Source organism: Oncorhynchus masou, chromosome 31 (assembly GCF_036934945.1).
Source record: "Oncorhynchus masou masou isolate Uvic2021 chromosome 31, UVic_Omas_1.1, whole genome shotgun sequence".
NCBI lineage: Eukaryota > Metazoa > Chordata > Actinopteri > Salmoniformes > Salmonidae > Oncorhynchus > Oncorhynchus masou.
The window spans coordinates 55381515-55408526 of NC_088242.1; the positions used below are offsets into that span (position 1 = coordinate 55381515).

The following is a 27012-nucleotide window of genomic DNA, read 5'->3' on the forward strand; positions in this document are numbered from 1 at the left end:
TCCTTATCCAGAACAATTCATAAACTTCCATTGGAACAATACAACCTTAATCAAGGCCTGTTTTACTTGAACTGATAGCAGGTGCCAACGGAAATACTATATGACAACCTTTTTCCAACCCGTGTCAGGGCTTCCTTGGAGCTCAAACAGAAACCACAGATCCCCTGGCTTAGTTCAATCCAATCCATTTGCACTGAAGCATTTTGTCTCAATGGAGGAGTACTTTCTTGGCAAGGCTGTGGAAGGCCTTCTTTCCAAATCCACAGTCAGGACTGCCTTTTATTCCAGTCTGACCATGTGACCTGGGCTGGCTTCATGGAGCTTTCCCTGGCCAGTGACTTCCCCCTGTGACACTCCATTCCATCCCAATCCAACAAGAAGTAACATTGGCATGCTGGCCAAAGCATGAATTGACTGAATTAATTAACTGCTACCTCAGCTCATATCCATTCTTAAAAACTGGAACTTACAGTTTTTTTATATACTGGACCTATAAAAAATGTAACTTTACTAATTTGGGGATTTTATTAATGTTATTACATTTGGTCTGGACAGTCTTTGTTTGCTTTATTTGTTTATTTATTATTTCATTTCAGAGCGTCATCTAAACTTTTGACACAGTGTAATGCTGTGAACCTTTGCACTTCACAATGAAATAACACCCTGCTGGCAGTTAAACACTCCTTCCCTCTGTCCACATTTCCTCAGTTACCCAGAGTGGCTCCTGTGACGTATTGGTTTTCTGCTCGGCCTCCTCCTTTAAGCGTCGCAGCACACTGTTGGCAGTGTTCGTCCTTCCTCACTCCCTGCACACAAAGCAGCTGGCCGTTTTATTGGCCTTCGAGCAGGATCAGCTGAATCCAGGCCCTTTATTGGGCAGTCTGTGGTGTTAGCGTGAGAGGCAGAGAAAAGGCCTGGTACGAGCGCTCAATTTGACTTCCTGAATTCCACCAGGGTCCTTTCAGAGACGAAGGGAAACATGAAGAAGACCCTCTTTGGGAAGCATGTGCTGGTGGGGCAGAGGAGCAAGTCTGCCTCTCTTTGAGTTTCTTCTTCCGAACAGTTCATCAGGAGGCTGTTCAGAGTTGCATCAATAACATGACTGGGCCTAATTTTAGATACAAAAGGAAACATAGGGGCGGAGTTGTGTGAATGTGAGTGTATCCGACATGAAACGTATTTGCCAAAATATGTTATGTTCACAAGTAAATTATTTAAAAGCAGGTACATGATTCATTTTTGTTTTGTTTTGGGGAAATCCCTGTCATCCACATGTATTGTCATCTATTTACACATTCTCTTTTCCCACAATTCAAAATAGCAATTTTGTTGAAATTGATTAAGCTACTTTTCTTTGGAGTCAGTTTGAGATCAATTTTCTCCTATACTGTAGTAGATATAGGCCTGCAATGCACGGTGTGCATGCTCGTTAAATTTTGCTTTGATGGACTGAAGATAGTTCAATCAAACCTTGCATTTGCTCTTTCACTCTCTTTGAAATATTGATTAGCTGGTCAATCATTTAGTATATTCCATAATGGCGTGCACTTGTGTTTACTGTGGTCACTGTTGAATCATTTTCTTTAACATGTATTTATTTTTATTGGACGGTCTGGTTGCAATTCACAAGATTAAATACCTTCAAATTCCCTATCAATAATATTTGAGAAGATTAAGTGAATTTGTGTACTCTGAAATGGGGGCCTGAACACTGAGCAATCGAGAATATGCAGACACAGTTGTGTTCAAGATGGGGGGCTTACTCAACTAGGAAAGTGCCCCAAACTCTGATGCACGCAAGCCTCAGCTATTATCGTCGGTATTGAAACAGTTCGAAAGGATCTCCGCGTGAGACTTAGTGGAAAACGTCCAGCGACGCTCAAGTAGTTGATGGCACGAGAGTAGGGTAGTTAGCATTCTACCCTGGACAGCGACAGATTGTTGCGCATGCGCACCCTATTGAGCGTGCATCAATACCATGTGTGAGTTCAAGAGAGGAATTCGAGAAAGCCTTTGATATGGTCGCAGACATGGATGGAGAAAAGCGGAAAAGAAGTATCTGCTCACGGCAAGAGCCAGCAGCTGCACTGAAGATCTTGAAAGATGGGAACAACAAGCGTGACGAAATCCCTGATAGAGTGACTCTGAAAAAAGAAATAGGACTTTTAAGCGCCTGTACAATAATCATAGGTAAGGTTGGTAAAAGTGTATTGCATTTTAGAATCTATTACTTGGGGGTGTTTGGTCATGGCTTTATTTGATAAAATAACTTTGATGTAAGTTTGCCATTTACAGCCAATTTGCTGAAAACATGCGTTTTCCATTGATGGATTATGTGTCATTAAAGTCAGTATCCTATATTTGTAGTGGTTAGAAATAGGCCCATCTTCTCACCTGTCATGATAAGATGATGGTCCTATTTCAGATGCCATGCGAGTGCGACTACATGAGAAATCGATGTGCATTAAATGTCTACCTCAATGCTTACGTGGCCAAAATATATTAATTAGTAGCACATTGGTTGTCAAGCAGAAGGAAATTGTCTGCTGAAGCAGAGGAAATGGCAGGGGCTGCTATAATAAATCTAATCCACTTGCTGAAGGGTGCAAATGAAGATATAGGCCCAAGTTACACCTACAGTAGGGTAAATGCCACTATACAGTTTGGAAGAGGCATATTTATCATGACTGATAAATGTAACTTTAGTTGGTTTTGATATTCAGGGCGCCCAGACTGCTGATGAAAGTCCTGGGCTGTTGATTACGTATGTTCTGACTTTAGTTTCAGGGTTACTGTAAAATGATTATTAAACTAAAAGTTGTATAAGAATAGGCCTATGCTCTTTATGTAATTTATACAGACAGTGATACTTTTAATTTACATTTACTCCCCAACCTACTCTTGTGGCTTTTAGTTAGTTACACTAGTGCAGTTTTTGATCAAGATCAGTCCTGAATTAAGACCTCAAACACGAGCAAAGAGTCAGAAATCCCTTTGAATCAGGCTCCTGCCTCCTTGTGTGTGTGGAAGAGAGACCAAGTACAGACTGCCAACTGTTGAGCAATCCAGACCAGGAAGCCCATGCTAGCATCCACCCTGTTGTTTCAAAGTTATACATCTTACTCCCCAACCTGGACTCAGGGGTAGACGTAACATAGTAAATGTAAAACCGACCCACTTCAGTTAGTATCATATGTTAAGTTTCGTATGTATTAATTTGTGGATGTCCATTAGGGAGTGAACATTATTTATAATAAGTGTTACATGGAGAAAATCGGACCTCTCTGAAATGAAAATGGATTGCCCTCCCTTTAACAAGTATATTTTACTTAAATCCTGAACCTTTGGGAAAAAAACAAGTGACCCTCCCCATACCAAAAATAATAATTAAAACAAAAGGTGACAGCAGAGAACATGTTTACAGTTTACCGTACCTTCTTGGACAGAAACGGTTCTTTGTCCTGTAAGCATTACATGGCAACGCAAGAGTTTTGATTCACAGACCATCGTGGACAAGATTAGGGGTAGAGATCTCCTTTATAGTAAAATCATTGCATGAATCTATCATCGTATTTGCAGATCAGAAAAAACATTGCCATTTTTAAAAATGACATGCAATTCTAAGTAAGTTGACATATTAGCACAATATTTTTTAATACCACACAAATGACTGAAATTACAGGCAAAACATTGACAGAGAGATATTTGTTCATCTTATCATATTTCTCCAATGCCAAATCAGTGTGTCTTGTTTGCAACTAAACTGTCCCTGTTTGCAAATAATTACATCTGAGACATAATTTGGAATCTGAGCATGGTACTTTCAAAAGTTGGGCCGACCTTTCCACCCCAGACAGTAGCCCTACCAATGCAGAAAAATGTCAGTTTTAACTGCTGGCTACTCTTCTTCCGTGGCTTAACCCAACGAGAGAATGTCACAAGTATTTCCCTAAAAGCTGTCTGGGTTTAAACATTTTCTATTGCACAGAAAGTGACTAGCTTAAGCAAGTGATATTGACATAATTAGATTACAGTGGATTCTGAAACTATTCAGACCCCTTGACTTTTTACACATTTTGTTACGTTACAGCCTAATTCTAAAATTGATTAAATAGTTTCCCTCCCTTAATCAATCTACACACAATACCCCATAATGACAAAGCCAAAACCTTTTATTTTTAAAATTCTTTTGCAAATATTTTTTTTTTTAACGGATATATCACATAAGTATTTAGACCCTTTACTCAGTACTTTGTGGAAGCACCTTTGGCAGCGATTACAGCCTCAAGTCTTGGCTATGACGCTACAAGCTTGGAACACCTGATTTGGGGAGTTTCTCCCATTCTTCTCTGCAGATCCTCTCAAGCTCTGTCAGGTTGGATGGGAAGCATTGCTGCACAGCTATTTTCAGGTATCTCCAGAGATGTTAGATTGGGTTCAAGTCCGGGCTCTGGCTGCTGAGCCAATCCTGCATGGTCTTGGCTGTGTGCTTAGGGTCATTGTCCTGTTGGAAGGTGAACCTTTACCCCAGTCTGAGGTCCTGAGTGTTCTGAGGCAGGTTTTCATCAAGGATCTCTTTGTACTTTGCTCTTTTCATCTTTCCCTAGATTCTGAATAATCTCCCAGTCCCTGCTGCTGAAAAACATCCCCACAGCATGATACTGCCACCACCATGCTTCACCGTAGGGATGGTGCCTGGTTTCTTCCAGACGTGACACTTGGCATTCAGGCCAAAGAGTTCAATCTTGGTTTCATCAGACCAGAGAATCTTGTTTCTCATGGTCTGAGACCTTTATGTGCCTTTTGACAAACTCCAAGCGGGCCTTAGTCACCTCCCTTCTCCCCCGATTGCTCAGTTTGGCCGGGCAGCAAGCTCTAGGAAGATGTGAGGTCTTGGTGGTTCCAAACTTCTTCCATTGAAGAATGGTGGACGACACTGTGTTCTTTGGTACCCTTCCCCAGATCTGCGCCTCGACACAATCCTGTCTCGGAGCTCTACGGACAATTCCTTCAACCTCATGGCTTAGTTTTTGCTCTGACATGCACTGTCAACTGTGGGACCTTATGTTGACAAGTGTGTACCTTTCCAAATCATGTCCAATCAATTGAATTTACCCCAGATGGACTCCAATCTAGTTGTAGAAACATCTCAAGGGTCTGAATACTTATAAGGTATTTCTGTATTTATTTTTAATCCAGTTGAAAAAAATCCTCAAAACCAGTTTTTACCATTTTAGAAAAAGGCTGTAACGTAAAAACAAAATGTGTAAAAAACTCAATGGGTCTGACTAGTAACCGGAAGATTACAAGATCGAATCCCCGAGCTGACAAGGTAAAAATCTGTCGTGCTGCCCCTGAACAAGGCAGGTAACCCACTGTTCCTAGGCGTCATTGAAAATAAGAATTTGTTCTTAACTGACTTGCCTAGTTAAATAAAAGGTCAAAAAAAAGTTTAAATCCCAAGTGAAGTCAAGTTTTTGTCTCCTTGCTATAGGTTGTAGCTCAGCCTCTGAATGTCAAACAAACTAAACAATGATATCCCCATATGCATCCAAGTCACGTCTTTCCCGGGTATTTTACAGCTTGTATCCAGCATAAAGCATCATGGACCAAAGTACTGTTATACTGTAGATCACTTTATATAATCGGATCTGTTTTATTTTCTTCAAAATCGTCTTTAATAAAATGTAACCTTATTGCTGCGTTTAGATGGCACGAGGTAGGCAGTTGACGGCAAACCGCATATCATTGTTTTTGATCAGGGAACGATAGTAAATGCGTTGAGGCTGGCCGTGAATGCTTTCAGCTGCCACGGTACATAGGACTTGCCGCCAGAGTCCAAATATTTCAACCTTTGCCGTCTTCCGTAGCGTTGTTTTCCTGCCAGATGTTAATTTGCAATATTTGTTTACTGAAATCCCAATGGTAAAGCATACCGTCGTGCTGGCTTTCTTTTGCATTAAACATCTTTCTTGCTTTCTTGTCCGGCTATGCCGACTGGTATGACGTTTTTTGCATCCCTCGTCTAAATGCAGCGTATGGCATACCCTTAATACACCCTTAATTTGAGTCTTGGGCTGCATTCCGAACACTTAACTGACACACCCTCTCCCCTCAGCCCTCAAATTAGATGGATTCTTCTGATGACATATCATGACGTCTGACGAGTTTACACTTGCAGGGAAATTCGTGTTTTCAGCCACTGGTAGCTTGTGCGTGCTTTATATGCGCTATAGTCAATTATGATTGCATGTCTACTTATATTAACTATATATTTATTAATATATGCCTACTCTGTGATAGCTAGCAAATGAATTAGCTGGCTAAAGTTAGCCTGTCTAGCTGGAACTTCTGAAGAAGGAAAATGTTTTATTTCTACCTTTTCCAAAAGCTAACCAAACAAAAACATCATTACTTTTACGAGAGGTGTTTGTGCATTAGTAGCACAATTTCTAACTTATTTACATTTGTTTTTACTTATATGTTTACTCCATATTGACGTTGAGGTTTTAAGTGTTGGCGGATGCTTCTTAGCGGAGTTGCAATTGTCGCGGATTGAATTATGGGGCGTTTCAGGCCCCGAAGTGAACATAATTGTACACTCGCAAACTCCATGAAAAACGAGGGATGAGGGGCTTACCTTGCAAACTTCCCTTGCTTGGCTAATCACTTGGACCGACGACAAATATGGCCGCGGGCATTCCCACAAGGTCATAAGGCAAGGGTAAGTGGACGAGGGTGTGTCTTTTATGAGTTTGAAATGCAGCCTTGGTTTTATCCTAGCAGCCCTTCACTGACATAGAAGTAGGCTATTTAAATAGTGCATGGTGGGTGGAGGAATTGACCGACAAATCTATGGATATAGCAGCCTATAGCCTAATTTTGTCTGTCAAACAGGTAGGCCTACCTCTTATTTCTTCAATAGGAAGTAATAGGCTCCAACACAAAGCCCTCTTGTTGTTAGTAAAGTCTAATTAAAATGAAGATGGTTTAAATGAATTATGCCTACTCGAATTTGCCTACTTTCAGCACCATGAGCTGTCCATTTCCAACTGATTGTGCTGCGGCCGCTGCTTCAAGTTTCAGCACCACAATGTAAGTTACTTGAATCTGACTTATTGTGAGGTCAATATCAAATCAAATCTTATTTGTCACATGTGAAGAATACAGCAGGTGTACCTTACCGTAAAATGCTTACTTACAAGTACTTAACCAAAATGCAGAATTTTTTTTAAGTACGAAGATATTTGCTAAAAAAAATGTTTTTATAATAAACTATAGTAAAAAAAATACAAAAATAAGAAATACTAAACAAGTAACACAATAAAATAACAATAGTAAGGCTATATACAGGGGGTAACGGTACCAAGTCAATGTGCGAGTGTACAGGTTAGTCGAGGTAATTGAGGTAATATGTACATGTAGGTAGAGGTAAACTCACTATTTATAGATAATAATTAGCTAGTAGTAGAGGCATGAAAAAGGGGGTCAATGCAAACAGTCTGGTTAGCCATAACTGTTTAGCAGTCTAATGGATTTGGGGTAGAAGCTGTTCAGGTGCTTTTTGGACCTAGACTTGGCGCTCCGGTATCACTTACCGTGCGGTAGCATAGAGGAACAGTCTCTGATTTAGGTGGGTGGATAATGCTAACGTTAGCTAGGTGATTAGTGTTACCTAAGCTAGTGGTTAAGGTTAGGCTTAAGGTTAGGGGAAGGGTTAGCTAACATGCTAAATAGTTTCATAGTAGCTAAGAGTAGTAAGCAGTTGCAAATTTGTTAATTAGCTAAAATACTAAAGTTGTCCATGATGAGATTCAAACATGCAACCTTTGGGTTTCTAGATGCTCGCATTAACACCCAGCCAACCACCCTACTTTAGTTTTTCCCTTAAGTAGCCTTCTGTGTTATGTAACCACACCAAACATATTTACTTTCACTATGTTACGTATATTCTATGAGACCAGGCTTTACTCCCAGTCTCAGCATTTCTGACAGGGTCACAAACCAAAGGGAAAGCCGGTAGAGTCTAGAAATAATGTAATAGATGAGTTGAATTGAATTCCCGAGGGCGACTTGACTGAGCTCGACAGTTATAAGTAAACAATTTACGTATGTCCAGTTATGTAATTAAGGTCTGTGCTACTTGGCTGCCTTCTGCTGTGCTACTACCCTGAATGTGTTGGTTGGGATACTCTTGATCTGCATCTGAAATTGCACCCTATTCCATAATGCCACTACTTTTCAACAGGGTGCCATTTCTGATACACCCTTGGACATGGTACAGCCATATTGGAACCCAGATCATTGTATAACTTCAACAATGCATGTGGTTGATGTTGAAGCCTCTTGGGTTTGATGGTATCACTTCCTACCGTGTGACTGCTTGATCTGTTCCCTCACATCAACAGTATGATTGTTCCATTTCTGAAGTCCTCTAAGGACGATTTGTTAACTTGCGATGATCATCAGAGAAGGTATATTTTTGTCACGTATATTTGAAGAGAGAAAGCTATGTCGTTTCAGTTTTTTTTTTTAGCTCAAAACGGGCTGTGGCGAGCAACCCCCAGCTCGCTCAGTGGGAAGTGTACAGAGCAGATGATATCACATCCCTCCCTTTCCACACACCAATATATCTAAACAGTCCAGCTAAAGTTCTTCTGCTTTATTGTTTCCCAAACCTTTTCAACATAACTGATTAACACATGATACAGTTTCTGGAAATATTTACCTGCAAATAGGAAGATTTTGGCCTGCTCGCCTCCCTACCATTGAGGAAGTACAGTTCCCGCTCAGCCCAGTCAAAACTGTTCGCTGCTCTGGCCCCCCAATGGTGGAACAAACTCCCTCACGACGCCAGGACAGCGGAGTCAATCACCACCTTCCGGAGACACCTGAAACCCCACCTCTTCAAGGAATACCTAGGATAGGATAAGTAGATGCACTATTGTAAAGTGGCTGTTCCACTGGATGTCAGAAGGTGAATTCACCAATTTGTAAGTCGCTCTGGATAAGAGCGTCTGCTAAATGACTTAAATGTAAATGTAAATGTAATTTTATAATAGTCATATTGTTTTTAGCAATATTTCCATTTTGCTTGTTTTGTGTGTGTGTGTGTGTGTGTGTGTGTATATTCTAGTAATACCTTCTCCCTCTCCACAGGGAACATAATTGGTTCTGGAATCTTCATCTCTCCTAAGGGGGTTCTAGAGCACTCGGGTTCAGTGGGTCTAGCATTGATTGTGTGGGTACTAGGGGGCTGCATAGCTGCCCTGGGTTCCCTCTGCTATGCTGAGCTGGGGGTCACCATCCCCAAGTCAGGGGGGGACTACTCCTACGTCACAGAAATTTTCGGAGGCCTTGTTGGGTAGGTACCTCTCATCCAATGTGAATAGTTTGTAAGCTTATTAAGAAACAGCACGAGGTTGGATTTGCTTGGTATTGGGGGTCAGAAGAGTTGGTTGAATGTTCAATTGACTGTTCAGTTTATGCGATACACAAATTGTTGATTAAAAAACACAAAGTTGGACCAAAGCAGTGACATATGACTGTTTCTCTCCCTTCCCAGGTTTCTCCTCCTATGGAGTGCGGTGCTCATCATGTACCCCACAACCCTGGCTGTCATCGCCCTCACCTTCTCTAACTATGTCCTTCAGCCTGTATTCCCCGACTGTGTCCCTCCCTACATGGCCACACGCCTGCTGTCAACAGTCTGTCTCTGTTAGTACCATGTTCCTGTGCCTGAACTCACTTATGTAAAGGAAATGTGTTAAATTAACATTAAGGTAACCCCAAAAAGATATACTGTGCACCCCACCTGAGAATTTGTCTTTTTCAGACATATATTTCCGGTGTATGAGGGGTTCCAAAATCCACTTGTCACATTAATCTCGCTGGATTGATTGCTTTCATTTTAGTCCTGCGACTGGATCATAGTCTTTCTTGTACCTGTAATTTTTTCCCGTTAAAGTTACGACCTGTCAAATGATCTGTCAAACACACCCTGGTAATGGCTGAAATAAGCTCAATGGAATACATTATTTTTCCTTTGATTGGGATCTCGCAAAAATAAGCACTCTTGCGTTTTTACAACCCGCTATTCAGTGTGCTCGGAAGAAATTCATTAAGGGAATCGTTGACAAACATTGGCACATTCTAAGATCCGATGACAGTGTCAGTCATGTGTTTTCGAACCATTCTTTGTTCGTATTCTCGCAGGGCAGAAACCTCAGATCAATTGGTAAACTCTGATTTACCACCCCAAAATACCCCTGCACAACGTCTATTTGCGCCTCTACTAGATGGAAATTACAAGTGTAATGGCTGTGCTCAATGCAATGGCACTTACAAATTGAAATCCTTATCACATGCTCTACTAAAGCAGTTATTTGTCTTTTAACTTGTCCTTCTGGTAAATATTATGTGGGTAAAATTAAGCACAAATTAAAACTACGAATCTAGAAACTTGATGTACCCAGTTGCAGCCCACTTTTTGGAAGGGAACCACTCGATTTCGTCCCTATGTTATATCGGCTTCGAACATGTTACCCTCCCTAGGAGAGGGGGTGACCTCGACAATTCATTGTGAAAACGAGAAGCTGACTGGATCTTTAATTTAAAGACCCTTGCTCCCTTCGGTCTCAAGCTAGACTTTGATCTGAAGCTATTCATGTGATTTTACTAATTCATTGTAAATGTTTGCAGGTTTATGTAGCCAAATTGTATCTATGATCGTATGCTATCCATTTCGGTTTTTTATATGTTCTATCTGTAAATTAACCAATGATATCAAGCCACACCCGGCCATGATTACAGACACCTCTGTGTGTCCTTTGACACTATATAAACTAGTGACGCGCAGTGTTTGTTAATATACCCTGATGAAGACAGTTTGTCTGTCGAAACGTTGGTTATTAGGTGGAGCTGCGTTAGAGCTGTCAAATCCACAAGCGGCTCCTAGCATTATACCAAAAATGGAGTCGCGTTAACAGAAATCCCATGCAGCCATGTGTACAAGCTGGAACACTGGAATGTGAGATGAAATCTACACCTTCATTAAGACGATAGAAACCTTCATTATTTAGTTCAATAATTATTTCTATATAGCCTACACTTTCTCGTTCTGAACTTCTAAAGCGAGCAGGTGTCTGCTTTTGCTGGGTAGCACTTGATCTGATTGAACCTAGGCCTCAGTTTCAATGTCAAGTACAGTGTCTGTCCCATTTGTTGAAGTTAGAGCCAATTTTGTCGCCTGTGATTTGTGTGTTGCTTTTCACTGGGTTGCATCCCTCACTCTATTGACCATGTGGTCATGCTACTATTACTAATTACTTGGAACCAAGGCCAAGAGTACCTGCACCGTACCTCCAATGAACCCTCTTAAGTAAAGAAAAAAAACACACAAAAACCCCATTGTACCATGAGTGAGCAAAATGTACTATGAGTAAGCCACAGAAAAGCCAACAAGCCAACAGCGTTATGACCCATGAGGTGAAACAACAGGTTTTTTTTTGCGCGTAATCCCTGCTTTTAGAGGACATTATTCACACTTGTTTTTGGGGAACTGGATGCCAATGACCTGGAGAAAATGTGAGCTTTCTGCCCACCCCTTCAGGGACCTGCCCACCTTTCCTTTCTGGGTTTTGTTCTGTTGCATTGGAAGCGGTTTGTTTTGGTGGCCTTGACAGCTTCCCTTTGTCTGGGAGAGCCAGGCCACCATGAGAGAGAGAGGCGAGCCAATGACAGTGATGGATGAGGTGAAACAATGTGCCAACCCCTAGGATTGTACATAACTTGGGTTTAGGGTTTAAATATTATTTTTGTTTTCTCAATGAAACGCTTAAAAGTATTGTGTGTGCATGTGTGTTTGCAGTGCTCCTGACCTGGGTGAACTGCTCTAGTGTGCGTCTGGCCACCAGGATCCAGGATGTGTTCACGGTGGGGAAGCTGGCGGCCCTGGGCCTCATCATAGTGGTCGGCCTGATGCAGATCTGCAAAGGTGAGACACACACTCACAGAATGATTTTCATTAGTGCACACTGTAGCAAGACATTTTGCGACTGAAAGCGAAAATGAGGGTTTCTTATTTAGCAAGTTCAGATAATATCTCCCAGTTTCGGACTGCTTTCTTCCATTATATGCCTACTGAACATGATCCAGGTGCCGAAGGTTAATAGCACCTTCAACAAACCAATAGGAACTTGCACATCTGTAATATTTACCAGTTTTTATTGATCAAAGAGACTATCATGCTATTTCCCTAAAACATCACCTCGACATCGATGGTGAATTTGTATCCCTTCAGGCAACTACGAGGGACTGACGCCTCATGTGGCTTTTGAGTTCAGCAGGACTCCCTCAGTTGGGCAGGTCGCTCTGGCTTTCCTCCAGGCCTCTTTCGCCTTCAGTGGATGGAACTTCCTAAACTATGTCACAGAGGAAGTGGTTGAACCGCGACGGTGAGCTTCTGGTTCACCAAACATTATTTTACTTTGCATTCTATTCTATTCGCAATTATCTATCCAATGCTGTGTACTGTATAATCAGTCCGGCATGAAAGCAAGCATTGTGGGGCGATGCACAGTTGTATGTTGTGATCTTGCGGTGGTATATCAATTAAAATATTGATAAGAAATGTAAGTGATATAATGCAAAATAAATATATATAAAGAGTTATTTTTTTATATACACAAGATAAAGTACACTACATTACCAAAAGTATGTGGGCACCTGCTCGTCAAACCACTCATTACAAAATCATGGCCATTATTATGGAGTTGGTACCCTCTTTGCTGCTATAACATCCTCCACTCTTCTGGGAAGGCTTTCCACTAGATGTTGGAACATTGTTGTGGGGACTTGCTTCCATTCAGCCCAGTCAATTGCAGACCATTCAGGTTCTTCCACACCGATCAAACCATTTCTGTGTGAACCTCGCTTTGTGCACAGGGGAATTTTTATGCTGAAACAGAAAAGGGCCTTCCCCAAACTGTTGTCACAAACTTGAAAGCACAGAATCATCTAGAATGTTATTGTATGCTGTAGTGTTTAGATTTTCCTTCAATGAAAGGGGCCTAATCAAACAATGAAAAACAGCCCCAGACCATTATTCCTCCTCCACCAAACTTTACAGTTGTCATGCTTCAGGGTAGGTAGCGTTCTCCTGGCATCCGTCAAACACAGATTCAGCCGTCGGACTGCCAGATGGTGGAGCGTGATTCATCTCTCCAGAAAACGTGTTCCCACTGCTCCAGAGTCCAATGGCAGCGAGCTTTACACCTCTCCAGCCGACGCTTGGCATTGCGCATGGTGATCTTAGGCTGCTCGGCCATGGAAACCCATTTCATGAAGCTAGGGCAGGGCAGAAACGGGTGTGGCTAAAATAGCCAAATCCAATAATTTTTAGGGTTGTCCACATACTTTTATGTATATATAATGTATATTGCATGTCAGCTGCCTTCTTACTTCCCCAACAATGCATGATTTATGAGACTGTGTTGATTGCATGGTTTGTATTCTATGTGGATTACCTCATCAGTACTCTGTGTACCTTGTGGATGACCTCATCAGTAGTTTGTGTACCTTGTGGATGTCTATCAGTAGTTTTTGTACCTTGTGGATGAACTCATCAGTAGTTTGTGTACCTTGTGGATGACCTCATCAGTTGTTTGTGGATGAACTCATCAGTAGGCTTTGTACCATGTGGATTACCTCATCAGGAACCTACCTCGTGCCATTTACATCTCAATCCCATTGGTGACCTTTGTGTACACGCTCACCAACATCGCCTACTTCTCCGCCATGTCACCTGAGGAGCTGCTCTCATCCAACGCTGTGGCCGTCGTGAGTAACGCTGTTCGCTTTGCTTTGCAACACGACAAATATTGTCTGGAGTACTGTACTTTAATGGTGTCATTATTTGATTTATTGACCTTTTAATGAATGTTCAACACAATGCATGTTCACATACAGATGCAATTAATTTATTAAAAATACTTTCTCTGCATAGAGCTATCCAAGGCTTGTTTTTTGTCCTAAATGTATAAACCTTCTGCTGCTGCAGACGTTTGGAGAGAAGCTCCTAGGGATGTTCTCTGTCATTATGCCCATCTCGGTAGCCTTGTCCACGTTCGGAGGCATCAACGGCTACCTCTTCACCTCCTCAAGGTATTTGTATTTATTTTGGATCCCCATTAGCTGCTGCCAAGGCAGCTAATTACAATACATTTATAACAGATTTCACAACACACTGTGTGTCCTCAGGCTCCTACTCCACTACCACAACACAAAATCCATGTGTGTGTATGCATGTGTCTGTGTCTATGTTTGTGTTGCTTCACAGTCCCTGCTGTTCAATAAGGTGTATTTTTATCTTAAAAAAAAATATCTGATTCTACTGCTTGCATTTTTTTTTTAAATGTTCCACCTTTATTTAACCAGGTAGGCTAGTTGAGAACAAGTTCTCATTTGCAACTGCGACCTAGCCAAGATAAAGCATAGCATTTTGACACATACAACAACACAGAGTTACACATGGGATAAACAAAACAGTCAATAATACAGTAGAACAAATGAAAACAAAAAAGTCTATATACAGTGAGTGTAAATGAGGTAAGATAAGGGAGTTAAGGCAATAAATAGGCCATGGTGGCGAAGTAATTACAATATAGCAATTAAAACACTGGAATGGTAGATGTGCAGAAGATGAATGTGCAGGTAGAGATACTGGGGTGCAAAGGAGCAAGATAAATAAATACAGTGTGGGGATGAGGTAGGTAGATAGATGGGCTATGTACAGGTGCAGTGATCTGTGAGCTGCTCCGACAGCTGGTGCATAAAGCTAGTGAGAGAGATATGAGTTTCCAGCTTCAGAGATTTTCGCAGTTCGTTCCAGTCATTGGCAGCAGAGAACTGGAAGGAAAGACGACCAAAGGAGGAATTATCTTTGGGGGTGAACAGTGAGATGCGTGCTACGAGTGGGTGCTGCTATGGTGACTAGTGAGCTGAGATAAGGCGATGCTTTACCAAGCAGAGACTTGTAGATAACCTGTAGCCAGTGGGTTTGGCGACGAGTATGAAGCGAGGGCCAACCAACGAGAGCGTAGAGGTCGCAATGGTGGGTAGTGTGTGGGGCTTTGGTGACAAAACGGGTGGCACTGTGATAGACTGCATCCAGTTTGTTGAGTAGAGTGTTGGAGGCTATTTTATAGATGACATCACCGAAGTCGAGGATCGGTAGGATGGTCAGTTTTACAAGGGTATGTTTGGAGGCATGAGTGAAGGATGCTTTGTTGCGATATAGGAAGCCAATTCTAGATTTAATTTTGGATTGGAGATGCTGAATGTGAGTCTGGAATGAGAACATTGATGTATACAGAGAAGAGAGTCGGCCCGAGGACTGAACCCTGTGGCAACCCCATAGAGACTGCCAGAGGTCTGGACAACAGGCCCTCCGATTTGACACACTGAACTCTATCAGAGAAGTAGTTGGTAAACCAGGCGAGGCAATCATTTGAGAAACCAAGGCTGTCGAGTCTGTCAATAAGAATGTGGTGATTGTGATGTGGCCAGGTCGATGAATATGGCTGCACAGTAATGTCTCTTATCGATGGCGGTTATGATGTCATTTAGGACCTTGAGTGGGGCTGAGGTGCACCCATGACCAGCTCTGAAACGAGATTGCATAGCGGAGAAGGTACGGTGGGATTCGAAATGGTCGGTAATCTGTTTGTTAACTTGGCTTTCGAAGAACTTAGAAAGACAGGATAGGATATATATAGGTCTGTTTGAGTCTAGTGTCTCCCTCTTTGAAGAGGGGGATGACCGCGGCAGCTTTCCAATCTTTGGGGAATCTCAGACAATACGAAAGAGGTTGAACAGGCCAGTAATAGAGGTTGCAACAATTTGGCAGGTAATTTTAGAAAGAGAGGGTCCAGATTGTCTAGCCCAGCTGATTTGTAGGGGTCCAGATTTTGCAGCTATTTGAGAACATCAGCTATCTGGATTTGGGTAAAGGATAACTGGTGGGGGCTTTGGCGGGTTGCTGTGGAGGGTGCCGGGCAGTTGACCGGGGTAGCCAGGTGGAAAGCATGGCCAGCTGTAGAGAAATGCTTATTGAAATGATCAATTATAGTGGATTTATCAGTGGTGACAGTGTTTCCTAGCCTCAGAGCAGTGGGCAGCTGGGAGGAGGTGCTCTTATTCTCCATGGACTTTACAGTGTCCCAAAACTTTGAGTTAGTACTACAGGATGCAAATTTCTGTTTGAAAAAGCCTTAGCTTTCCTAACTGCCGGTGTATATTTGTTCCTAACTTCCCTGAAAAGTTGCATATCACGGGGGCTGTTCGATGCTAATGCAGAATGCCCCAGTATGTTTTTGGGGCATGGGGCATGAATGGGGCATGCTTATTTAAGATGGTGAGGAAGGCACTTTTAAAGAATAGCCAGGCATCATCTACTGATGGGATGAGGTCAATGTCATTCCAGGATACCCCAGCCAGGTCGATTAGAAAAGCCTGCTCGCAGAAGTGTTTTAGGGAGCGTTTGACAGTGATGATGGGTGGTCGTTTGGTCGCAGACCCATTACGGATGCAGGCAGTGAGGCAGTGATCGCTGAGATTTTGTTTGAAAACAGCAGAGATGTATTTGGAGGGCAAGATAGTTAGGATGACATCTATGGGGGTGCCCGTGTTTACGGATTTGGAGTTGTACTTGGTAGGTTCATTGATAATTTGTGTGAGATTGAGGGCATCAAGCTTGGATTAACACCCCGGATGGCCGGGGTGTTAAGCATGTTTAGGTCACCTAATAGCACGAGCTCAGAAGATAGATGGGGGGCAATCAATTCACATATGTTATCGAGGGCACAGCTGGGGGCAGAGGGAGGTCTATAGCAAGCGGCAACAGTGAGAGACTTGTTTCTGGAAAGGTGCATTTTTAGAAGTAGAAGCTCGAATTGTTTGGGTACAGACTTGGATAGTAATACAGAACTCTGAAGGCTATCTTTGCAGTAGATTGCGACACCGTCCCCTTTGGCAGTTCTATCTTGGCGGAAAATGTTAGTTAGCGATGGAGATTTTTTGGTGGTTTTCCTAAGCCAGGATTCAGACACGGCTAAGACTTAGCAGAAGGTTTAGCAGAGTGTGCTAAAGCAGTGAGTAAAATAAACTTAGGGAGTAGGCTTCTAATGTTAACATGCATGGAACCAAGGCTTTCACGGTTACAGAAGTCAACAAATGAGAGCACCTGGGGAGTGGGAGTGGAGCTAGGCACTGCAGGACCTGGATTAACCTCTACATCACCAGAGGAACAGAGGAGAAGTAGTATAAGGGTACGGCCGTCTAGCACGTTCGGAACAGAGAGTGAAAGGAGCAGGTTTCTGGGAACGATAGCATAGATTCAAGGCATAGTGTACAGACAAAGGTATGGTAGGATGTGGGTACATTGGAGGTAAACCTAGGCATTGAGTAATGATGAGAGAGAGATATAGTCTCTAGAGACGTTTAAACCAGGTGATGCCATTGCATATGTAGGAGATGGGACAACATGGTTGGTTAAGGCATATTGAGCAGGGCTAGAGTCTCTATAGTGAAATAAGACAGTAATCACTAACCAGGACAGTAATGGACGAGGCATATTGATATTAGAGAGAGGCATGCGTAGCCAAGTGAACATATGGGTCCAGTGAGTGGTTGGGCTGACTGGGGACACGGCGATTCAGACAGTTAGCAGGCCGATGCTAACACGCTAACAGTTAGTAGGCCGGGGCTAAACAAGCTAGCAGTTAGCAGACTGGGTCTGGAAAGCTAGCAGTTTGCAGACCGGTTTAGCAAGCAAACAGTTAGCAGGGGCTAGCAGTTAACAGACCGGGGAAGGCAAGCTAGCAGTTAGTTGACCAGGGCTAGGAAGTTAGCCTTTGGGGGACGTCGCGATGGGGGTAAGTTTGTTTTTGCCTCTTCGTGCAGTGACGTCGATAGACCAGTCGTGGAGTTAGTAGGGTTCCAAGTAGCTCTAGGTAGCTAGCAGGCCTAGCAGATTAGCAGAATGGGCCTTCAGCGGACTTTGCGCCTGAGGGGCCTGTTGGAATCCTCGGGCAGATTATGTCGGTATTCCAGTCGTAGAGGAACGGTGGGGTTCCGTGCCCCGTACCGGCAGTAGAAGGGGTCCGGATATTGTAGCCCAGGAGTGAGCCCAGAGATGGGTCTAGCATGGGCTAGCCCCAGGCTAGTTGGTGCTAGCTCCGGGACAAAAACCTTAGCCAGGAGTAGTCAACCCGGGTTGCGGTTAGCTAGCTGTGATGATCCAGATGAAAAGGTTCAGAGTTTGTGGAAGGAAATCAGAGGTATGGAGAGAAAAATAGGTCCGGTATGCTCTGGTTTGAAACGCGTTGTACGAACTGGCGAGAGCTTTCCGAGCTAAAGGTTAGCTGATGACCGCTAGCAGTGGTTAGCTGACTGATAGCTGGTAGCTAGTTAGCTAGCTAGCTTCAGTTGAGGTATTCTAGTTCAGAGGTAAATAGAAATACTTTAGGAAAAAACAAAAACAGATCCACACCACATTGGGTGAGGCGGGTTGCAAGAGAGTATTTTGAAGTTGAGGTTTAGGAAAAATATTAAAAAGAATGCGAAGAAAAATATATATGCACATGGGACGAGACAAGACAAAGACGTCTGACTGCTACGCCATCTTGGATACCTGATGTGTTACCTGATGTGGAATAGAGTTGAGGAGCTCAACCCTGGGAATGTCCTCTAGGCTGTGTCACAATCCACAAGGATGCTGCCTTTGGATTGAGATACGTCCTGGAAACGGAGGTGCATGCATGTTTTTAAAGTTTGTTAAATGATTGTACATGGGTCTTTACGTCCTCTATATTTTTATGGGTCTTTCTAGATTGTGTTTCTCTGGGGCCAGAGAGGGACATCTACCCAGCTTGCTGGCCATGATCCACTTTAAGAACTGCACCCCCATCCCAGCTCTCCTCTGCTGTGTAAGAAACAAATACTTAATTTCTACTATCCTAATCTACTATTTCTAGTGCACACTCAGTGGCCAACTCAATGCCGCTGTTACAGCCCTTAACCACTGTCTACGGTAGGCTTCCTCTGTATTCCATAACTCACTCAGGTATTTATCAGTTGTCCTCACCTCTTCCCTCTCCTCCTTCCCCCTGTCTGTCTCTTGTCTATTTATCTCTCTCACTCCCTTTCTCTCTCTGTTTGTCTTGCAGTGTACTGCCACCATTGTAATCCTGTGTATAGGAGAGACACACAACCTGATCAACTATGTGTCCTTCATCAACTACCTCTCCTATGGAGTCACCATTGCAGGCCTGCTCTACTACCGATGGAAGAAGCCCAAACTTTACAGACCAATTAAGGTATTATTACTCCGCTCATGGTTCAATCATGGCCCCTCTGACATTTCTGTAAAGTTTACAACTGTTTTTATATAGCAAGATGTCAGTTTGTGCTAGTTTGCATTAGAGATAAATGATTGATACAGTAATTGACAAATAAGAGCAAACTATAGCAATACATTGAACCTGTTCTCACCTACTTATTCATTGAAAGGTGGAGCGGCACGTGACACTCTCTCCATTATAAAAATGAATCTGTTCTCATCCCTGCTCATCAGGTAAACCTCCTTGTCCCTGTCACCTACCTGATGTTCTGGGCCATGTTGCTGGGCTTCAGTCTGTACTCTGAGCCAGTGGTGTGTGGTGTTGGGCTGGTCATCATGCTCACTGGTGTACCAGTCTATTTCCTGGGGGTGCACTGGAAATCCAAGCCAAAGTGTATCTATGACTTCATCGGTGGGTGTCCTCTTCAATCCTGCAAATACATGTTTGTCTTAATAATCACAGGCTCTTACTTTTCCCCAAAAGTGTCTGAATTTCTGAATTAAAATTCAACCAAGTGTTTAATAGTATCCAACGTCCTTAAACCCTGTATACTGTATATGACAAGTATCAAACCATTCTTTATTTCAGTAGACCCAGATATATGGCATTTAAAAGGAATCATATTTTAGTTGTCTGGTCAGACACCTTGATGTGATGCTAAAAGTGGGCTCTGTTTTCTCACAGAGTCAGCAACCTACGTGGCACAGAGGCTGTGTTTCGTGGTCTTCCCCCAGTTTGACCCCATCGAGATCAGTCCAATCGAAGAATGGCCTGACAAATCTTCCAACATTCTCTCTGGGAAGTCTTAAACTCTTTTTGCCATCTGAAGTATTTTTCTTTTTGTATATTCTGTCACTGTATGATGACATGGTCCATTCCTTTTAGTGGAGCCCCTTGTCTGGTCTTTGGTCACCTGAGACTCATATCCATTTCTTTACTGCTAAGTGGAATTGCCTGCGTGTTGATGCATGGGCCACTTGCAAATGTTTTTCTTCTCTTTTTCTACTAAGTCACATACAAGCTAATGCCAACAGTATCACGTTTTGAAACGGACTTCATATTCCCGAAGGAACTATTTGTGCCTTTTCTGTAACTTTTCAACATTGGCAGTATTTTGGTTTTGACCTGAGATTTACTGTGTATCACTGTGCCTTATAGGGAGAAATGTGTTCCTTACATGCTGACCAGAACGGACACGTCGCGTGCGCGAGTGTCGCAAAATTAATTTAGATATCCATTTTATTCAATTATTGCACCCACACTGCTCGCGCCGCACCAACGAGTGTCTGCGTTGCCAAGGGCTGTCTAAAATAGAAGTCATTCCTATTTCTGACGCCGATCGCGCTGAAAGTCCTGCCTCTCCCATCTCCTCATTGGTTTATAGAAGCAGGTACCCACGTGACATCTCCTCATTGGTTATACCCGCATGGGTGATTGAAAGACGAACTTTGTTGCCGGTTGTCGTGGTAATACAATGAAAGTTTCGATGCGATCACCATATAAGTTCAAAGATGAGAAAGCCTGGAAGGAGGAGAGATGACTAGAAACGATTCGGTTGGCCATTTTATGTGTAGATTAATTGTCGGAGTAGAGGTCCTTGTGCATTTCAGGTAAAATAACAACTAAATGTTTTTATCCCAGGACAAATAAGCTAGCAACAGCAAGCTAGCTAAATAGGACAAATTAACGTTAGCTAGCAAGTGCAAGCTAACTAGCTAAATTGCCACACATGTTTAATGCTTTTCGACCTGTCCCCAAATTAATGTAATTGGTTCAGAGTTTGTTTTGATATTTTAACCTGCGTGTCGTGATCGCGTTTGGTGTGGGGGGGGACAAAATAAATTTATGCACGATGGCGCAACCGGTTTGGGTTCCGTGTTATTAATTAATATTATCTCTTAATGTATTTTGGAACGCATAACGCTTTGTGTGTTCCTTATGAGAATTAGACAAATCACTGGTCTTCCATGTTCTGCTTCTTGCCAGTTGTTAATTTGCTACATGAAATGGGTTCCTCGGATTTGTGAACATATTCAGAACTATCTGTGAACATAGACTTCAGAGCCTTTGACTTGATTCCTTTGGAAAGTAATATTTTTAGCCAGCAGCAGCAAACAAGATAGATTTGTTCTGATTGTATACTACTGAATGATAGATAGGCTGTAGTTGAGGGTCACTGTGTTTTTACTTAGTATAATGCTTGCCATTGCCTTTTACACTACTGATTCTATGTCATAGTATAAATACACACAACTGTAATGTTCACAGCTGACTAAATGACCCAAACTCCAGTTTATACGTGGAAGTAAAACTCCTCACAAAATGCTTGCTGCACTATTCTAATGTTTGTTTCTAAACTAAGATTGTAATATCAACTTAACTTATTTTATGTTTTATTTCTACCACACTTAAAACTAAACATCCTTACATGTGCTGGGAAACTGACAAACATACAAAAGGCATTTGCTTTTCCATGGGGAGTACTGTACTGCCATTGAATTTCTCGGCCCCAAACAGAGTTCTTTAACAACTATGTGTTCTTCATTCAATACAACAAACTTGTGATTTGTTGTATTTCTTTATAAATAGATGTGAATTGGCATACCTTGATTGTACTAAATGGATAGGTACAGTGGCAAGAAAAAGTATGTGAACCCTTTGGAATTACCTGTAGTTCTGCACAAATTGGTCATCAAATTTGATCTTATCTTCATCCAAGTCACAACAATAGACACACACAGTCTGCTTAAACTTATAAAACACAAACAATTATATCATGTCTTAATTGAACACACTGTGTAAACATTCACAGTCCAGGGTGGAAAAAGTTTGTGAACCCTTGGATTTAATAACTGGTTGACCCTCCCTTTGGCAGTAATAACCTCAACCAAACTTTTTCTGTAGTTGCGGATCAGACCTGAACAACGGTCAGGAGGAATATTGGACCATTCCTCTTTACAAAACTGTTTCAGTTCAGCAATATTCTTGGGATGTCTAGTGTGAACCGTACTCTTGAGGTCATGCCACAGCATCTCAATCGGGTTGAGGTCAGGACTCTCCAGAAGGCGTATTTTCTTCTGTTGAAGCCATTCTGTTGTTGATTTACATCTGTGTTTTGGGTGAATGTCCTGTTGCATCACCGAGCTTCAATTGGCGGACAGATAGCCTTACATTTTCCTGCTAAATGTCTTGATAAACTTGGGAATTCATTTTTCCGTCGATGATAGCAAACTGTCCAAACCATGATGCTCCATCCACCATACTTTATAGCTGGGATGAGGTTCACGTTGGTGTGCTGTGCTTTATTTTTCTCCTCACATAGTGTTGTGTGTTCCTTCCAAACAACTCAACTTTAGTTTCATCTGTCCACAGAATATTTTTTCCAGTAGCACTGTGAAACAACCAGGTGCTCTTTTGCGAACTTCAGACGTGCAGCAATGTTCTTTTTTGACAGCAATGGTTTCTTCCGTGGTGTCCTCCCATGAGCACCATTCTTGTTTAGTGTTTTACGTATCGTAGACTTGTCAGCAAAGATGAAGAGTCACTCTATGATTCTTATTAACCTCATTGAGTATTCTGTGCTGTGTTCTTGCAGTCATCTTTGCAGGACTGCCACTCCTAGGGAGAGTAGCAACAGTGCTGAACTTTCTCCATTTATATACAATTTGTCTTACCATGGACATCAAGGCTTTTAGAGATACTTGCGTTAACGTTTCCAGCTGTAAGTCAACAATTCATAATCTTAGGTCTTCTGAGATCTCATTTGTTCAAGACATGGTTCACATCAGGCAATGCTTCTTGTGAATAGCAAACTCAAATTTTGTGAGTGTTTTTTATAGGGCAGGGCAGCTCTAAACAATATCTCCAATCTCGTCACATTGATTGGACTCCAGGTTAGCTGACTCCTGACTCCAAATAGCTTTTGGAGAAGGCATTAGCCTAGGGGTTCACATATTTTTTTCAACTTACACCGTGAATGTTTAAATAATGTATTCAATATAGAAAATAAAGATACAATAATTGGTGTGTTATTAGTTTAAGCACAATGTGTTTGTCTATTGTTGTGACTTAGATGAAGATCAGATCACATTTTATGACCAATTTATGCAGAAATCCAGGTCATTCCAAAGAGTTCACATACTTTTTCTTGCCACTGTAGATAATTATATACTGTAGATAGATAGATACAGTTGAAGTCCAAAGTTTACATACACCTTAGCCAAATACATTTAAACTCAGTTTTTCACAATTCCTGACATTTAATTATCGTAAAAATTCCCTGTTTTCGGTCAGTTAGGATCACCACTTTATTTTAAGAATGCAAAATGTCAGAATAATAGTAGAGAGAATGATTTATTTCAGCTTTTATTTCTTTCATCACATTCCCGGTGCGTCAGAAGTTTACATACTCAATTAGTATGTGGTAGCATTGCCTTTAAATTGTTTAACTTGAGTTTGGGTAGCTTTCCACAAGCTTCCCACAATAAGTTGGGTGAATTTTGGCCCATTACTCCTGACAGAGCTGGTGTAACTGAGTCAGGTTTGTAGGTCTCCTTGCTCACACGCGCTTTTCCAGTTCTGCCCACAAATTGTCTATAGGATTGAGGTCAGGGCTTTGTGATGGCCACTCCTATACCTTAAATTTGTTGTCCTTAAGCCATTTTGCCACAACTTTGGAAGTATGCTTGGGCTCATTGTCCATTTGGAAGACCCATTTGCGACCAAGCTTTAACTTTCTGACTGAAGTCTTGTGATGTTACTTCAATATATCCACATCATTTTCTTTCCTCATGATGCCATCTATTTTGTGAAGTGCACCAGTCACCCCTGCAGCAAAGCACCCCCACAACATGATGCTGCCACTCCCATGCTTCACGGTTGGGATGGTGTTCTTCGGCCTTCAAGCCTCCCTCTTTTTCCTCCAAACAGAACGATGGTCATTATGGCCAAACAGTTCTATTTTTGTTTCATCAGACCAGATGACATTTCTCCAAAGAGTACGATCTTTGTCCCATTTGCAGTTGCAAACCGTAGTCTGGCTTTTTTTATGACGGTTTTGGAGCTTCTTTCTTGCTGAGCGGCCTTTAAGGTTATGTCGATATAGGACTCGTTTTACTGTGGATATAGATACTTTTGTACCTGTTTCCTCCAGCATCTTCACAAGGTCCTTTGCTGTTGTTCTGGGATTGATTTGCACTTTTCGCACCAAAGTACGTTCATCTCTAGGAGACAGAACGAGTCTCCTTCCTGAGCGGCTGCTTGGTCCCATGGTGTTTATACTTAGGTACTATTGTTTGTACAGATGAACGTAGCACCTTCAGGAGTTTGGAAATTGCTCCCAAGGATGAACCAGACTTGTCGAGGTCTACAATACTTTTTCTGAGGTCTTGGCTGATTTCTTTAGATTTTCCCATGATGTCAAGCAAAGAGGCACTGAGTTTGAAGGTAGGCCTTGAAATACATCCACAGGTACACCTACGATTGACTCAAATGATGTTAAGTAGCCTATCAGAAGCTTCTAAAGCCATGACATAATTTTCCAAGCTGTTTAAAGGCACAGTCAACTTAGTGTATGTTAACTTCTGACCCACTGGAATTGTGATACAGTGAATTATAAGTGAAGTACTCGGCCTGTAAACAATTGTTGGAAACATAACTTGTGTCATGCACTAAGTAGATGTCCTAACCGACTTGCAAGACATTTTTTAATGAGTTTTAATGACTCCAACCTAAGTGTATGTAAACTTCAGACTTCAACTTTAGATAGATACCACCAATTACTAAAGGAAAATATGTTATGCCAATTACCAGATAAAATGATTTAGAATTAAGATACACTACATGACAAAAAGTATGTGGACACCTGCTCGTCGAACATCTCATTCCAAAATCATGGGCATTAATATGGAGTTGGTCCCCCTTTGTTACTACAACAGCCTCCACTCTTCTGGGAGGGCTTGAGACTAGATGTTGGAACTTTGCTGCAGGGACTTGCTTCCATTCATCCACAAAAGCGTTAGTAAAAGTCGGGTACTGATGTTGGGCGATTAAGCCTGGCTCGCAGTCGGCGTTCCAATTCATCCAAAAGGTGTTCAATGTGGTTTGAGGTCAGGGCTCTGTGCAAGCCAGTCAATTTCTTCCACACCGATATCAACAAACCCTTTCTGTATGGGCCTCGCTTTGTGCACAGGGCATTGTCATGCTGAAATAGGAAAGGGCCTTCCCCAAACTGTTGGCAAGAAGTGGTAAGGACAGAATTGTCTAGAATGTCATTGTATGCTGTAGCATTAAGATTTGCATTCACTGGAATTTAGGGGGACTCACCTGAACCATGAAACTGCCCCAGATAGTTATTCCTCCTCCACCAAACATTACAGTTGGCACTATGCATTGGGTCAGGTAGCGTTCTCCTGGCATACGCAAAACCCAGATTAATTCGTTGGACTGCCGGATGGTGAAGCGTGACCCATCACTCCAGATAACGCGTTTCCACTGAGAGTCCAATGGCTGTGAGCTTTCCACCACTCCAGCCGATGCTTGGCATTGCGCATGGTGATCTTAGGATTGTGTGCAGCTACTCTGCCATGGAAACCCATTTCATGAAGCTCCTGACAAACAGTTTTTGTGCTGACATTGCTTCCAGAGGCAGTTTGGAACTCGATAGTGAGTGTTGCAACCGAGAACATACCATTTTTATGCGCTATACGCTACAGCACCTGGCGGTTGCCTAGACGTTTCCACTTCACAATAACAGTACTTATAGTTGACCGGGGCAGCTCTAACAGGGCAGACATATGATGAACTGACTAGTTGGAACGGTGGCATCCTATGACGGTGCCATGTTGAAAGTCACTGAGCTCTTCAGTAAGACCATTCTACTGCCAGTGTTTGTCTATGGAGATTGTATGGCTGTGTGCTCGATTTTATACACCTGTCAGCAACAGGTGTGGCCTATGTAGCCGGATCTACTAATTTGAAGGGGTGTCCACATACTTTTGTATATATATATATCTCTTTCTCTCCAACATCTGCCATAACCATTTTAAGCCCCAGTCAGGTAAAACACACTGCTTATGCAAGGTTTTATTACTACTTTATATGCAGTTTAGTTCAGATTTCTAGAGCAGTCTTGGTATGAAGAGATTTTACACTAAGTTATTTGTAAAGCATCAGCTGTTAACAATGGGTTCAGTACTTGGAATGTTAACTAGAATGTATTTTAGTGCACTTTTTGTAAATGAGAAAATAACAATAATCGCTCAATAAATCAAATACCTATCGGAAATGCTTTTTCTCATTACCATTCTCATTTCCATACACTATATAGTATTCAACTGTTTAAATGTGCCAATAATGTACTGGTAACTGCCAGCCAGAGACAAAATAAAAAAGTATTTACATCACTTTGAAATATTTTAACCATCGCATTGTTAAATACATGTTTCTCATTGGCTTGAAGGGCATTCTAAATGTGTATTATTTCCATAAAAAGCACGGAATATTTGCACGCTAGAATTCAATGGCTATAGTTCATTCTTACGTGAATGAATGCCAAGAGTGTGCAATGCTGTCATCAAGGCAAAGGGTGGTGTCATGGTTGTCATAGTGAGGA

The 27012-nt window shown here is 42.1% G+C and overlaps 1 protein-coding gene across 1 annotated transcript; it reads left to right on the top strand.

Moving 5' to 3' along the window:
* The first annotated feature begins 571 nt into the window (after nucleotides 1–571).
* On the top strand, nucleotides 572–26728 carry LOC135524142 (asc-type amino acid transporter 1-like). The gene is made up of 11 exons (XM_064951362.1): nucleotides 572–2190; nucleotides 9160–9364; nucleotides 9566–9717; nucleotides 11870–11995; nucleotides 12302–12455; nucleotides 13716–13839; nucleotides 14060–14163; nucleotides 18890–18986; nucleotides 19227–19376; nucleotides 19634–19811; nucleotides 20085–26728. Exons 1-11 carry the CDS (start codon nucleotides 2019–2021, stop codon nucleotides 20207–20209), a joined length of 1587 nt encoding a protein of 528 aa, XP_064807434.1. The 5' UTR covers nucleotides 572–2018; the 3' UTR covers nucleotides 20210–26728.
* Nucleotides 26729–27012: the final 284 nt, after the last annotated feature.